Source organism: Bos indicus x Bos taurus, chromosome 23 (genome assembly GCF_003369695.1).
Source record: "Bos indicus x Bos taurus breed Angus x Brahman F1 hybrid chromosome 23, Bos_hybrid_MaternalHap_v2.0, whole genome shotgun sequence".
Lineage (NCBI taxonomy): Eukaryota > Metazoa > Chordata > Mammalia > Artiodactyla > Bovidae > Bos > Bos indicus x Bos taurus.
Genome location: NC_040098.1, coordinates 10649618 through 10665624, shown reverse-complemented (window position 1 = coordinate 10665624; position 16007 = coordinate 10649618). Strand labels below are relative to the sequence as shown.

At 37.8% G+C, this 16007-nt stretch overlaps 1 protein-coding gene across 2 annotated transcripts in view; it reads left to right on the top strand.

Annotated features, from left to right (window-relative positions):
• FKBP5 (FKBP prolyl isomerase 5) overlaps positions 1 to 16007 on the top strand; it is a 122244-nt gene that overhangs the window by 63231 nt on the left and 43006 nt on the right. For both annotated transcript variants that reach the window (XM_027525365.1, XM_027525364.1), the window contains exon 4: positions 1495 to 1639. In XM_027525365.1, coding sequence (XP_027381166.1) covers positions 1495 to 1639 — 145 coding nt within the window. The remainder of the gene's footprint in view (positions 1 to 1494; positions 1640 to 16007) is intronic.

The following is a 16007-nucleotide window of genomic DNA, read 5'->3' as shown; positions in this document are numbered from 1 at the left end:
CTGCTTTGGGAGCATGTAGTCTTAGCCACTGGACCACCAGGGAAGTCACCATATATATGTATATATTTTTTTTTCTTTATGCATTCATTTATCAGTGAACATAGGCAGTTTTCATATCTTGGCTAATGTAATGAACATGCAGTGAACATGGGGTTGCATATATCTTTTTTCAGTTCATATTTTCATTTCTTTTGGATAAATACCCACAAGTGGAATTGTTGGATCACGTGGTAGTTCTACTTTTAGTATTTTGAGGAACCTCCATACTGCTTTTCATGACAGCAGTACCAGTGTATATTCCCACCAACAATGCACAAGGTTCCCTTTTCTCCACATCCTTACCGATACTTGTTATTTCTGTCTTTTTGATAATTGCCATTCTGATTCATTTGCATTTCTGGGATTATTTTCTCTACAGTATTTCCTTTTCAGATATTTTGTTGTGTGTAGAAACACAACATATTTCTGTATATTGAATTTGTAATCCTGCAGCTTTACTGAATTGATTAAGTTCAGCTTTTTATGAAGTTGCAATTTTTTTTTTTCCATTTAGAATGTCTGGGCTTTTGAACCAAGAAAGTTGTAGAATCTTAGTTCACAGTGTTTATGTGAGGATATGAGGGTGGAGCAAGGAGGTTATATCTCAAGAAAGAATTCAGGAACAGATCATTCTTTCGATAAAAATTCAGACCCTTCCCCACAAAAGATGTTTAGTTACCATCCTCTGTTATCTAGCAAAAATGATTAATTTGGCATAAGTGATTGACAGAATAAATTATACACCACATGCCTGGATTTGATTTTCTTTTCCCAGAACTTGACCAACTCTATTAGTGTCTTGCTCTGCCAAGAACAAAATAAATATACTGGATTTTATGATAGTTAAATATTTTTCAACTTGGAACTTTCTGACATTTCCTTTACTAGAACACAAGTTATTCAGTATCATATCAAACTTTTTTTTTTTTTACACATTGCATATTCTTCAGATAGTAAGAAGTATAACCTGTTATATCAGAAAATTGGGCTTTTTGAAATAAAACCAAACTAATGGAATCTAGTCAGAAGCTAATGTTTTTAGCAAAGGAGAGAAGTAAAAATCTTACCTTTGAAACTTTGCTTCAGACTTACTTTTGAATGTTTTTGAAAGTCCACTAATGTTTTTGGTCTAATTCAGTTTGTACATGAACTAGCTCTGTGTTTTCAGAGATTTTAGTGTCAAAACATGGGGCATTAAAGCAATAAAACAAGCTCTATTAGTTTATTATTTTGAGAGAATAGTGTGGTTAACAGTAGTATTAAATATTTAGTGGTATAGGACAGTTTTCTAACAGTGAAGGTTATTGCAAGAACTGGGAGGTAGGCCTTTAGAAAGGACAGACAGTTGTTTACAAATCTGCCTGAGTGATGTGGCATGGACTGAGTGACATTTTTATTCTCCGATTAAGAGAAAAATGTTTAACCTCCTTTTTTCTTGACATTTGTCTTTCCTAGATTGTCAAGAGAGTGGGAAATAGTGAGGAAACACCAATGATTGGAGACAAAGTTTATGTCCATTACAAAGGGAAATTGTCAACTGGAAAGAAGTTTGATTCCAGTCATGATAGAAATGAACCATTTGTCTTTAGTCTTGGCAAAGGTAAGAGGGTTGTTTGTTTGTTTGTTTGAGTTGTGTTTTGCTTAGATTTATTGCTATTTATATTATGTGGAAGCTAGTGGATCTTATCCTTGCCAAAAGTGAAAATATTTTGGAGCAGTAGTTATCAAAGTGTGGTCCATGGATCCCTGTGGTGTCCCTGAGATTCTTTTGGGGGTCCATAGTGTCAAAATTGTTTTCATTATAATACTAAGATGTTACTTACTATTTTTTACTGTGTTGACATTTGCACTGATGGTACTAAGCTGCAGTGGTGAAAAACTGCTGGAGCCTTAGCGCAGATCTAGGCAGTGACATCAGATCATACCAGTAGCAGTGTGTTCTTCCTGTCCTCACTTACTGCTTAAATAAGAAAGACAAAGGAAAGCAGGTTTCACTTAAGAATGTCCTTGATGCAGTGTAAAAAAATACTCATTTTGTTAAATCCTAATCGTTGAGTTTCACATTGTTTTGGTATTTTGAGACAGATGGGAAAGCACATGTAAAACACTACGCCAGCCCCCCGCCGCCCCCCCCGCCCCCCCACACACAGAGGTTATCTCAAGGGGAAGCACTTGTGCACTTTGGTTGAGAACTGAACTGGCTGGATTGTTTCTGTGAAGCATCATTTTTATTTGAAAGGGCAAGCTGTGATTATTCAGACTTGGCTATTCTGTATTTGGAAGATAATTTCTTGCAGATTAATGCAATGAGCCTGTCACTTCCAGGACAACAAGTGACAGTGTTTCTACCATTGAGTTTTCAGGTGAAAAGTGCAGTATGGGGAAATTTGTATCTGCTACTCAGAGCTGGACAGCTTCCCAGAACGTAAAAGATTTCTGATGAGATCAATGAGTATAAATGAATGTGTTTTAAGATAGTATACAGTGAAATGTGTTAACATTTGGAAGATTGTGTGACTCAGTGAACAGTATTTTCCCAGGGACCAATGCAGGATGTTACGAAATCACTCATGAGTAAAAGGTCCATTGGATGGATTTTAATGTAACATCATATGAAAAATTCATTGATATGATCTCAGATTCTACATTGCAACTGACCCTTATGAAACTAATACCTGTCCAATTTTGATGTAGTATCAGATGATTGTATTCATGATTATCCGAAAAGGCTGTTAAAAAACTCCTATCTTTTCTATTATCTTTGTGGGTTTGGATTTTTTCCATATACTTCAACCAAAACTTGTAGTTGCAACAGATGAATCTAAAAGTAGATATGAGAATCAGATTGTCTTTTATTTTCAGACACATTTTACATTTGTAACAATTATAAAACAACACCACTCTTCTATTTTTTTTTGTTTTGTTTTGGGGAAATATAATTATTTTCCATAAAAATAATTTATGCTAACATATGAAGCTATTGTTACTTTAAAGGAACTGGTAAAAATGTATTAAGGTCCTAAGAAAAAAAGTTGAGAACCACTGTTTGAAAATCTTAAATGTGATATTTTTACTAATTTCTTTATAAATACTTTTAAATGTCTTCAGTTAGTTTAGTATTCTTTTTTTTTTTTTTCACTCTTGGAAAAAGCATACCCCATACAAATTGAACTTCGTGGACTGTGTGACTTGTTGGAAGTGAATGGCTGAATTACAAAGTCCTTTTAGTTTGTCAGTCACAGATAGAGCAGATTTTAGTTTGTTCCCAGGCCAAGTGTAGGAGAAAGGAGGCAACCCCCCCACCCCATTTACCACCATGCCTCAGTGTTGAATAATTTCATTCTTTTTTCCGACTCTACACGTTAGTTGAGTTGCTAGCTAAGCAAAGATCTGGGAAAGGAAAAAGCAAGAAGCTAAGGAGTTAAACTCTTTCTGAGTTTCTGCTTTCCTTGTACCCATAGACATTTGTATGTCATGGCGACTTCTGCTTCCTGTCCAACAGTCCTCTCTTCAAGCTCTAATGCTGGCTGGGTCACTGCCCCCTTCTCCTTTGGGTCCTTTGAGTTGATGGCTCATGGGAGATTAATCTTGTGTTTAGTAAGATAGCAATCAAAATCAAGTACAGATTTTTTTCCTTAACATAGCAGAAAGTGCCAACGGTGAAGCATTTTTTCATTCTTGCTGATGTAGGGATGTGAACCTCCAGGGCCACCAGCATGGCTGTGGCATCATTATTTAATTGAGAGGACCCCAGAGTAAATGGCCTCATCAGACCTCTTTGTTCCCGCTGCTCCCCCTTTGAATTTCTGTCTTGGAGTTGGTAGATTTAAGATAATAGGTCTTCTGTCACCAATTATCTTTGCAAGAAGACTGAAAAATTGCTGAGAATCCATACAACCACCTTCTGTACCCAGATTTTCTCAGTAAAGTGCACTATGGTGAAAGTAATGGAAATTAAAATAAAAATAAACAAATGGGACCTAATTAAACTTAGCTCCCTTCATTGTGTAAAAACTTCTATCAGCAAGGTAAAAAGACAACCTTCAGAACGGGAGAAATTAATAGCAGATGAAACAGTGGACAAAGAACTAATCTCCAAAATATGCAAGTAGCTAATAAAGCTCAATAACAGAAAAACAACCCAATCAAAAAATAGGCAGAAGACTTAAACAGACATTTCTCTGAAGACATACAGATGGCTAATAAATACATGAAAACATGCTCAACATGGCTTAGTATTAGAGAAATGCAAATCAAAACTACAATGAGGTATCACCTCACACCGGTCAGAATGGCCATCATCAAAAAGTCCACAAACAGTAAATGCTGGAGAGGGTGTGGAGAAAAGGGAACCCTCTTGCACTGTGGTGGGAATGCAAATTGATGCAGCTACTATGGAGAACAGTATGAAGATTCCTTTAAAAACTAGGAATAAAACTACCATACGACCCAGCAGTCCCACTACTGGGCATATACCCTGAGGAAACCATAATTGAAAAGACTCTATTTCCATAAAATAGAACCCCAGTGTTCATTGCAGCACTTTACAATACCTAGGACATGAAAGCAACATAAATGTTCCTCAGTAGATGAATGGATAAAGAAGTTGTGGCACATATACACATTGGAGTATTACTCAGCTATAAAAAGCAATGCATTTGAGTCGGTTCTGATGAGGTGGGTGAACCTAGGGCCTCTTATACAGAGTGAAGTAAGTCAGAAAGAGAGAGACAAATACCATGTGTTAATTAACTCATATATATGGGATCTAGAAAGATGGTACTGATAAACCTATCTACAGGACAGCAGTGGAGATATAAAGAACAGACTTTGGACACAATTTTTAAACGTTTCCTGGGATTTTGAGCAGAGAAGAGGCAGCTTTCAGTTGACGTGGTACCTTCAACACACCTATCTAGAGGTCGCATGGTCTCATGGGGAGTGCATCCGGCTGGGTGTTAGGAAGCCAGCGTTCCTGTCTTTGTTCTTCCCTATGGTATGTTAACATGAATAGGTCACCTAACCTTCCCTACTCTTACAAAAAGAAGCGTCTGTAGAAGAGCTTTAAGATTAGTCCTGAGTCTGAGATTCCATTCTTGTATATTCTGTGAAGAGTACAGGGACAAAAACTGTAAAGGATTAAACCCAACACAAAAACAAAAACCTTTAGAGGACCCCTGAAGATGATAATTAGGAATATGAGGCTAGAGCAGTATCACTGTGGTAAAACTTCTATAACATAATGTGTTTAGTTGCCTATAAAACAAACATTGGCTAGGCAGCTTAGTTTTATACCTGTATGTTATGGCAGTAACTACTTCATCGTAATGAAAAATAATACAAATGGACTCTAGCATAAGTATTGTACACTGAACTCTCTTGATTCCTTATGTACTGGACTTACTGGCTGGCTTTACAATGGAGGGGAAAGAACTGTGTTACAGCAGTTTGGGTCCTCCTGTTTACTATGCTTGCATACAGACCTTTTAAAACAATGCTTAAGCATCTTTTTTAGCCTCAGAAAGTAACTGGATCAATCTAAGACAGCTGGTTATTACCACTACAGAGTGTGTTACAGAAATTAGAATGAAACAATGATGGTTTCCCTCACTGAATTTTTTAAACTAAATCTTTATTACATATTCTGAATCCCTAGAACTGTTCCATAGCCCATCTTAAAAGAAGCTAAAATAAGAATGACTCAGGATTTTCAAGTATGCTTCTGTAATAGGGCTTTTGTTCTTTCCCTCTCCCTCCAGCAAATACGCTGTCACTAAAATTGGGAAGGGATGGGTTTGGGGGCTGCAATAATTATATCTGGTCTGTTCTTAAAGTAAATCTAAGGACACTAACGCTTCACCCACCTACCCCTATGAAGATCTGCTGATTTTTGATAAAAGGCTATTTCAGTGAAGTTGTCTTTGGTGTTCTTGGTATATGACTAAACACAGTTGGGAATTATGAAGATAAAAATCTTATCTCTTATATTCTTCCCTCAATTTGAGAAGACAAACCAGTCATTTTGGATTTTTGACATTACTATTCTTCTTACTATTGAGAGTAAAGCGTAATGAAGTAAATGTGAGTGATCTGCCTTTAATCTAACCTTATTAGATGCATCATGATCCATGATTATTGTCAGTCATTAGCATACTGGGGTAAAAGGGAGAAAGTATATGTTGAAAGACTAATAGCGAATACTTTCTAGGACTTGCAGTGCAAGGCAAAGGGCTTATATGCATTATCTCATTTAATCCTCACATCAACCCTATTCTTTTTTTAAAGATTTTTTAAGAAATTTATTTTTGGCTGTGCTAGGTCTTTGTTGCTGCATGGACTTTTCTCTGGTTGAGCTGAGTGAGGGCTGCTCTCCAGTTGTGTTGTGCAGGCTTCTCATTGCGGTGGCTTCCCTTGTTGCAGAGCACCGCTCTAAGGTGCGCAGGCTTCCATAGTTGCAGCACATGGACTTGGCAGTTGAGGCTTCCAAGCTGTAGAGCACGGGCTCAGTAGTTGCGGTGCACGGGGCTTAGTTGCTCCGTGGCACTTGGGACCAGGGATCAAACCCAGGTCTCCTGCATTGGCAGGCAGATTCTTTGCCACTGAGCCATCAGGAAAGCCCCTACTGTTATGTTTTAGATTTTTTTTTTTTCATTTAACAAATATTTATTGAGCTGCTATTATGTGATTGGTTTTGTGCTAGGAGCTGAAAATATAACAGTGGGCAGTACAGTTACGATCCCGGTTGTCTAAAGCTTATTTGTCAATAGAGGATATGGATACTAAAACAAATACATAATTTTAAATGTGAGGTATTTAAAATTTATACAGACAATTCAAGAATTCATAAATGTAACTTTACTTTTTTATAATTGCATTCAATTTTGCTCTGGAATGCCCTTTTTTTCCCAATAGTGGGAAATTCCCAATCTTGCCATCTTCAAGTAACTCAGTCACTCCTGAGTATATTTTAGATTTTTGGCACAATCTATTTAGTATAGTTTAGGTGGCAGTTAGTCATAATAACATCTGTGTCTGATTTTTTTTAAACTGAGGTACTATTTACATATATTAAAACTCACCCTTTTAAAGGTATAGCTTGATGGGTAATAGCTATATGACCACCACCACAATCAAAATATAGAACCGTTTTCTCACCCTAAAAATTTGCTTATAGTTCCTGGGCCATGCAGTCACTAATCTGGTTTCTGTTACTACAGTTTTGCGTTTTCCAAAAATTCATATAAATGGAATCATATGTCATCTTTGGCGTTTGACTTCTTTCACTTACCATAATGATTTTGAGATTCATACATGTTGAATTTCAAGTAGCATTTTACAAGTATGGAAATACTACAATTTGTTTATCCATTCAAAAACTGGACATTGGAGTTTCCAGTTTGGGGCTATTGTGAATAGTGTACTGAGCATTCACATACCTGTCTTTGTGTGGATATATTGGGTAAATTTATTTTGGGGTAAATACCCAGGAGTGGACTTGTTGATCACATGGTAAACATATGTTTAACTTTAAAAGATGCTACCCTACTGTTTTTTTTTAAAGTGTCTGTACCATTTTGCATTTCACCAGCAAGGTTTGAGAGTTTGTTTTTCATATCCTTGTCATTTGTTAGTGTTGTCAGTCTTTTTAATTTTAACCATTTTAATGCACATGGAATGGTGTTTGACTTTGGTTTTCAGTTGCATTTTCCTGGTAATTAGTCACATTGAGGGTGTCCTTTCTTGTGCTTAGTGTACATTTGTATATTTTCTTTTGTGAAGTATGTGTTCAAATCTTGTGCCCACTGAGTTGTACCCTGTAAGACAAGCACTTAATCAGATATGTATTTTGCAAATGTGTTCTCCCAGTCTCTAACTTGCCTTTTCATTTTCTTTTCTTTTTGCCCTTTCATTTTCTTAATCAGTCTTTGAAAGAACACAAATTTTCAATTTTAATGAAATCCACTTTACCAATTTTTTAAAATGTCTTGAAAGTGAAAATGAAGTCGCTCAGTCGTGCCCGACTCTTTGCGACCCCATGGATAGTCTGCACCAAGCTCCTCCGTCCATGGGATTTTCAAGGCAAGAGTACTAGAGTGGGTTGCCATTTCCTTCTGCAGGGAATCTTCCCAACCCAGGGATTGAACCCAGGTCTCTCACATTGTAGACAGACGCTTTACCATCTGAGCCACCAGGGAAGTCCTAAAATGTCTTGCTGCTGCCAAGTCACTTCAGTCATGTCCGACTCTGTGTGAGCCCATGGACTGCAGCCTACCAGGCTTCTCCGTCCATGGGATTCTCCAGGCAAGAACACTGGAGTGGGTTGCCATTTCCTTCTCCAATGCATGAAAGTGGAAAGTGAAAGTGAAGTCACTCAGTAGTGTCTGACTCTTAGCAACCCCATGGACTGCAGCCTACCAGGCTCCTCCATCCATGGGATTTTCTGGGCAACAGTACTGGAGTGGGGTGCCATTGCCTTCTCCCACAATGTCTTAGGTACCTACTATAATTAGCTATTTTAGTTTTCTTTTAGTTGGTTTTTGTTTACATATGAGGAGGCAACAGGTAAAGTGAGAGCACAAAGTTATAATTATTACTATTATTTATAGGTCTAATAATTAGCCCAAAGTTATACAGTAAGTGGCAACGCCAGTTATACAGTTATGGCAGAGCCATAACTCTTTCAAGTTATGTTAGATGTTAAGGTTTAAAACTAGCCCCAAAACTAGGTACAGAAACAAAGTAGGTCCTGGTCCAGCAGAATTTACTGAGTGCCTGCTGTATACCAGACATTTTTCTTAAAGGAATGATGTAGTTAATGAGGTTTATCAAAAGCAAAATTATTGCTATTACATGCTTGGTATTGGTGCCTAGTTCCTAGTTTTAGTTTTATTTGAAATGGTTTTTTTTTTTTTTAATGTTTATTCATTTTTGGATATACATATATATTGTGAAATAATTACCACAATCAAGTTAATTAATACCTACATATATCTCCTTTCTCTTGAGCCTCCCTCCCACCCCACCCCTCCAGGTCATTACAGGGCACCCAGGGGAGCTCCCTGTGCTGCGCAGCAGTTTCCCACTAGGTAGCTGTTCTATACTTGGTGCTGTATGTGTCAGTTCTGCTTTCTCAGTCCGTCCTACCTTCTCCCTCTGTGTATACAAGTCTGTTCTCTACGTTTGCATCTTTATTCCTGCCCTGTTTTTTTTTTTAAAACATATTTTAGGCCTTGACAACATTTTACAGCGAGTAAAATACACTTACTAGTAACAGGTAACCATACAGCCAGTGTCCTGTGGGCTGTTTGTGGTTTAGCCATATGTTCCCTTTAAATTTCTATTGATACTCTTGCTCCTCTGTAAATATAGTCTTAACATCTGTTTACTTTTTTTTTTTTTTTTTTTAAACATGCAGTTTAGGAGCATTCAGGATTTGGAGGGAAGGCTTATGGGCCAAAATATTCAATTTTTCTGTCCTTCCCAAAAATGAGAGCCAGAAAGACAACAAACTTTCAGTACTTTCTTTGGATTTACCTGGTACTTTCCAATGAAGGAAGAATGCTTCCAGTTTCATCACTGAGCAGATATTAAGGAGAAGCTGATTTAGGCATGGGTGAGAGTAGACTAGGGGAAGCTAACAAATTTTTAATTCCATGTAGATATTGCAGCATGGACTGTGTTCCTTTATTAAGTGTAATATTTGGTGGTAAGTTCTTTGGGAAATAAAAAATAATTAATATATGACTGCTGACTTCAGGTATCTAGCAGTTTACTCTGGTAGCGTTGACTATGATGGCTGTCCCAAAACATTATTTTTTCTCCCTGTCTTTGAAATGATAAGTCATGAGGATGGGGAAAGATCATCCAGTGATCAGTTTTCTTAGTAATTAGAGCAATGGCAAAAACAGAATGTAACATAAGACATATGAACACTTTTAAAGAATTTTAACATATAAATTAGTTTGTTGAATTCATAATCATATCCTTTTGGTAGGGAGTGGGGATGATTTATCAAGAGTCCTTTTTTATAAGACATTTAAAAAATAAAAGATAAAATTAATATGAGGAAAAAATATACAGGAAAAACTTTATCTAGTATGAAAAGAAGAAAGACAATGTCAATATTATCAATGATTTCACATGCAAACATACATTTAAAAGTTAGTCATTAATTTTGTCAAGGATGCCAAGACCATTTATTAAGGAAAGGAAACCGTTGATGCTGGGAAAGCTAGATATTTACATGCAAAATATGAAGCTAGACCCTTGATATATAAAATTTAAATGAATCAAAGCCCTAAATATGAGACATAGTTTTTTTTAGGAGAGAACTTGAGAAGAAAGCTTTATGACTTTAGATTTGGCAATGATTTCTTGAATAAGACACTAGAAGCAAGGCAGCAAAAGTAAAAAGTACATAAATTGGCTGCCTCAGAATTAAAACCTTCTGTGCATCAAAGGATACAGTAATGGAATGGAAAGGCAGCCTAGGGGTTCCCTGGTGGCTCAGTGGTACGGTGTCTGCCTGCCAACACAGGAGATGGAGGTTTGATCCCTGGTATGGGAGGATCCCACAGGCCAGGAGCAACTGAGTCTGTGTGCTACAGCTATTGAGGCTGTGTTCCAGAGCCTGGAAGCCACAACTGCGGAGTCCACATGCTGTAACTACTGAAGCCCACACACCCTAGAGTCCGTGCTCCGCAACAAGAGAAGCCACTGTGATGAGGAGTCTGCCCACTGCAACTAGAGAGTACCCCCTCTCACTGCAGCTGGAGAAAAGCTCGCATAGCCATGAAAACCCAGCACAACCAAAAATAAAAAATAAAAGTGAAAAAAATTAAAAACCTATTTTAAAAGGCAGCTTAAAGAATGGAAAGAAATATTTGTGAATCATGTATCTGACAAGGGGTTAATATCTTAAATACGTAAAAGAACTCCTATAATCCAGCAGCTAAAACCCTCAAATAATCTGATTATAAAATGGACAGTGGAGATGGGAGGGAGGTTCAGAAAGGAGTGGATATATGTATACCTGTGGCTGATTCATGTTGAGGTTTGACAGAAAACAACAAAATTCTGTAAAGCAATTATCCTTCAATAAAAATTTTTTAAAAAATGGACTTAAATAGACATTTCCCTAAAGAAGGTATACAAATGGACTAGAAGCATATGGAAAGATGCTCTGCATCACTGAATCATTAGAGAAATACAAATCAGAACCACAAAAAGATATCACCTCATATCCATCAGGTACTATAAAAAATATTACAAGTGTTGGCAGGTTTTGGAGAAATTGTGCATTGTTGGTGGGAATGTAAAATAGTGTAGCCACTGTGGAAAACAGCATGGGAGTTTCTCAAAGAAAAAGTTAACCTATGATCCAGCACTTCCACTCCTTGGTATATACCAAAAGAACTGAAAAGAGAGTCCTAAAGAGATATTTGTACACCCACGTTTGTAACATTATTCATTATAGCCGAAAGGCGGAAGCCACCCAAATGTTTGTGGGTGGGTAAACAAAATGCCTTAATGTACTTACAATGGTATATGCGTGCAGTGGAGTATTATTCAACTAAGACAACACTGATAAAACTTGAGGACATCATACTAACTGAAATAATATAGTCACAAATAGCCAAATATTGCATGATCCCACTTACATATAGAGAAATCGAGAGTAATCAAATTCATAAAACAGAAAGTAGAATGAAGTCTTGCCAGAGACTTGGGGCAGGAGGAAATGAGTTTTAGTGAGTGGAGTCCTAGTGTTGCAAGATGAAAAATTCTGGACATTGGTCGCACAACAATTTGACTATACCTAATTGAACTGTACACTTAGTGGTTGAAATGGTCGTTTTTATGTACGTTACCACAATTTAGTCTTTCCCTTTTTTCAACACCCCCCCTCCAGGGTGGTATGCTTATTACAACTGGAACCTACATTGAACCTATAAAATTTGGTTTTGTTTTTTTTTTTTAATCAGAAAAAATTATATAATACTCTTCAGAAAGAAGAAAAAAGTACAGTGCATTGTTTTTATACTGAGCTTTAAGTATATATTCTCATTTCATATTTTGTACTAATAGAATAGGACTGCTGACACTGATAAATTGTACTTGAGGTAGTAAAATTGAAGTCCAGAACAAGTGGGAGAATAAATTGTGTTTTTATATTCTCGGTGTATTATACTTATACTTAAACCCTAAAGAGACCAAAAGATCCCCAAAATCAAGAATCTTAAAAATGTTTTTGCTTTGACCCAGTAAATCTGCTTTTAGGAATCAGTTCTAAGGAAATAGGTAGGAGCTTGCTTAACCAACTCCAGTGTAACTGGTACTCTCCATTCTGCTTGTAAAGATGCTGAGTGATACCCCTTGTTTCCTGTTCTTAGGTGTGGCCCTGCACTCTGCCTCAGCCAGCTGAGAGAGTCATCAGTGTCCTTCAGCCACAGACCGCTAGGAACACAACTGTAGTGAACAGGTTGCATTTATTACTCATATAGCCTGCACACCATGGGAAGCCGGGGCGTCCCAGTAAGAGTGTTTGAAAGGCCTATAGGATCGGGGCTCATATTAGGGGATTTGGGAAGAGTTTAAGGAAGGGATTTGCTCTGGATTGATACTGTGGGAATGCAGATGATTCTTTGGCTATCTTAGCAGATCTCAGCTAGGAGGAGGGCTGACTGGAGTGAGGCTTGAGCTGTACCTGTAGAGAAGTGGCAGTCACTCCTGTCACCAGGAGAGGGGGATGTTTGGTATTTTGTAGGTTGCACAGGGACCTTGTTTTTTGTCCATGCTCAGACAAAATTTTGAAGTGTTCTTCTTTTGTCTCACTTTTTCATGGTTTCAGAGTAACCCTGTCCGATGCTGATGTTTTGTGAGATTGTTATGTCCAACAGGAGGATAGCATGGCCTAGCTGGGTGCCCTGGGCCCATTTCAGAATCACCAAGGCCGAGCTGTGTTGGGCAGTTTCTAGACATTAGGGCCCACTTTTTTCTTTCTCAGATTCTTTTTAAGTATCCGTTTAAACTTGCTTATATCCAGTATCCTTTTTGTAATCATGCAGTTTCATTAGATAGTATATAAAACACTGAGATTATATAACTTATAGATATAATGAGAAAGGGGAATCATTTCTATGAAAACTAAGTTGAACATCTTTGGAAAGATTTGTTAAAGTGAATTGCTAAAAGTCTTTTTAAAATGGCTATTGAATTAGGGGTGGGTAAATGCCAGGTGAAATAAGTAGGCCATTCAGAACAAATTTTTACCAGACGGATTCTACATACTATTACAAGTTCTTCTAGTTCTTACTCCACTTTAAAGATATCCACATTGTAAATTGCAAGTGCTATACTGTAAGTGTGATTTATATAGTGAAGATGAAATAGGACTCTTATTATACTCAGAGACAAGGCTTTGGCTTTCTAACACAGAATTAGTGAATTAATACACTATGATAGGTTTTAAGTTTAAAAACTTAGGAACCTGGAATGTCAGGTCCGTGAATCAAGACAGATTGGAAGTGGTCAAACAAGAGATGGCAAGAGTGAATGTCGACATTCTAGGAATCAGCAAACTCAAATGGACTGGAATGGGTGAATTTAACTCAGATGACCATTATATCTACTACTGCGGGCAGGAATCCCTCAGAAGAAATGGAGTAGCCATCATGGTCAACAAAAGAGTCTGAAATGCAGTACTTGGATGCAGTCTCAAAAATGACAGAATGATCTCTGTTTGTTTCCAAGGCAAACCATTCAATATCACAGTAATCCAAGTCTATGCCCCAACCAGTAACACTGAGAAGCTGAAGTTGAACAGTTCTGTGAAGACCTACAAGACCTTTTAGAACTAAGACCCAAAAAAGATGTCCTTTTCATTATAGGGGACTAGAATGCAAAAGTAGGAAGTCAAGAAACACCCGGAGTAACAGGCAAATTTGGCCTTGGAGTACAGAATGAAGCAGGGCAAAGGCTAATAGAGTTGTGCCAAGAAAATGCACTGGTCATAGCAAACACCCTCTTCCAACAACACAAGAGAAGACTCTACACATGGACATCACCAGATGATCAACACCGAAATCAGACTAATTATATTCTTTTCAGCCAAAGATGGAGAAGCTCTATACAGTCAACAAAAACAAGACCAGGAGCTGACTTTGGCTCAGATCATGAACTCCTTATTACCAAATTCAGACTGAAATGGAAGAAAGTAGGGAAAACCACTAGACCATTCAGGTATGACCTAAATCAAATCCCTGATGATTTGATTTAGGTGGAAGTGAGAAATAGATTTAGTGGAAGTGAGAAATAGATTTAAGGGCCTAGATCTGATAGATAGAGTGCCTGATGAACTATGGACTGAGGTTCGTGACATTGTACAGGAGACAGGGATCAAGACCATCCCCATGGAAAAGAAATGCAAAAAAGCAAAATGGCTGTCTGGGGAAGCCTTACAAATAGCTGTGAAAAGAAGAGAAGCGAAAAGCAAAGGAGAAAAGGAAAGATATAAGCATCTGAATGCAGAGTTCCAAAGAATAGCAAGAAGAGATAAGAAAGCCTTCTTCAGCGATCAGTGCAAAGAAATAGAGGAAAACAACAGAAAGGGAAAGACTAGAGATCTCTTCAAGAAAATTAGAGATACCAAGGGAACATTTCATGCAAAGATGGGCTCAATAAAGGACAGAAATGGTATGGACCTAACAGAAGCAGAAGATATTAAGAAGAGGTGGCAAGAATACACAGAAGAACTATACAAAAAAGATCTTCACGTCCCAGATAATCATGATGGTGTGATCGCTCACCTAGAACCAGACATCCTGAAATGTGAAGTCAAGTGGGCCTTAGAAAGCATCACTACGAACAAAGCTAGTGGAGGTGATGGAATTCCAGTTGAGCTATTCCAAATCCTGAAATATGATGCTGTGAAAGTGCTGCACTCAATATGCCAGCAAATTTGGAAAACTCAGCAGTGGCCACAGGACTGGAAAAGGTCCATTTTCATTCCAATCCTAAAGAAAGGCAATGCCAAAGAATACTCAAACTATTGCACAATTGCACTCACCTCACATGCTAGTAAAGTAATGCTCAAAATTCTCCAAGCCAGGCTTCAGCAATATGTGAACCGGGAACTTCCTGATGTTCAAGCTGGTTTTAGAAAACGCAGAGAAACCAGAGATCAAATTGCCAACATCCACTGGATCATGGAAAAAGCAAGAGAGTTCCAGAAAAACATCTATTTCTGCTTTATTGACTATACCAAAACTTTTGACTGTGTGAATCACAATAAACTGTGGGAAATTCTGAAAGAGATGGGAATACCAGACCACCTGACCTGCCTCTTGAGAAATCTGTATGCGGGTCAGGAAGCAACAGTTAGAACTGGACGTGGAACAACAGACTGGTTCCAAATAGGGAAAGGAGTTTGTCAAAGCTGTATATCGTCACCCTGTTTGTTTAACTTATATGCAGAGTACATCATGAGAAACACTGGACTGCCAGAAACACAAGCTGGAATCAAGATTGCTGGGAGAAATATCAATAACCTCAGATATGCAGATGACACCACCCGTATGGCAGAAAGTGAAGAGGAACTAGAGAGCCTCTTGATGAAAGTGAAAGAGGAGAGTGAAAAAGTTGGCTTAAAGCTCAACATTCAGAAAATAAAGATCATGGCATCCGGTCCCATCACTTCATGGGAAATAGATGGGGAAACAGTGTCAGACTTTATTTTGGGGGGCTCCAAAATCACTGCAAGATGGTGACTGCAGCCATGAAATTAAAAGACGCTTACTCCTTGGAAGGAAAGTTATGTCCAACCTAGATAGCATATTCAAAAGCAGAGACATTACTTAGCCAACAAAGGTCCATCTAGTCAAGGCTATGGTTTTTCCTATGGTCATGTATGGATGTGAGAGTTGGACTGTGAAGAAGGCTGAGCGCCAAAGAACTGATGCTTTTGAACT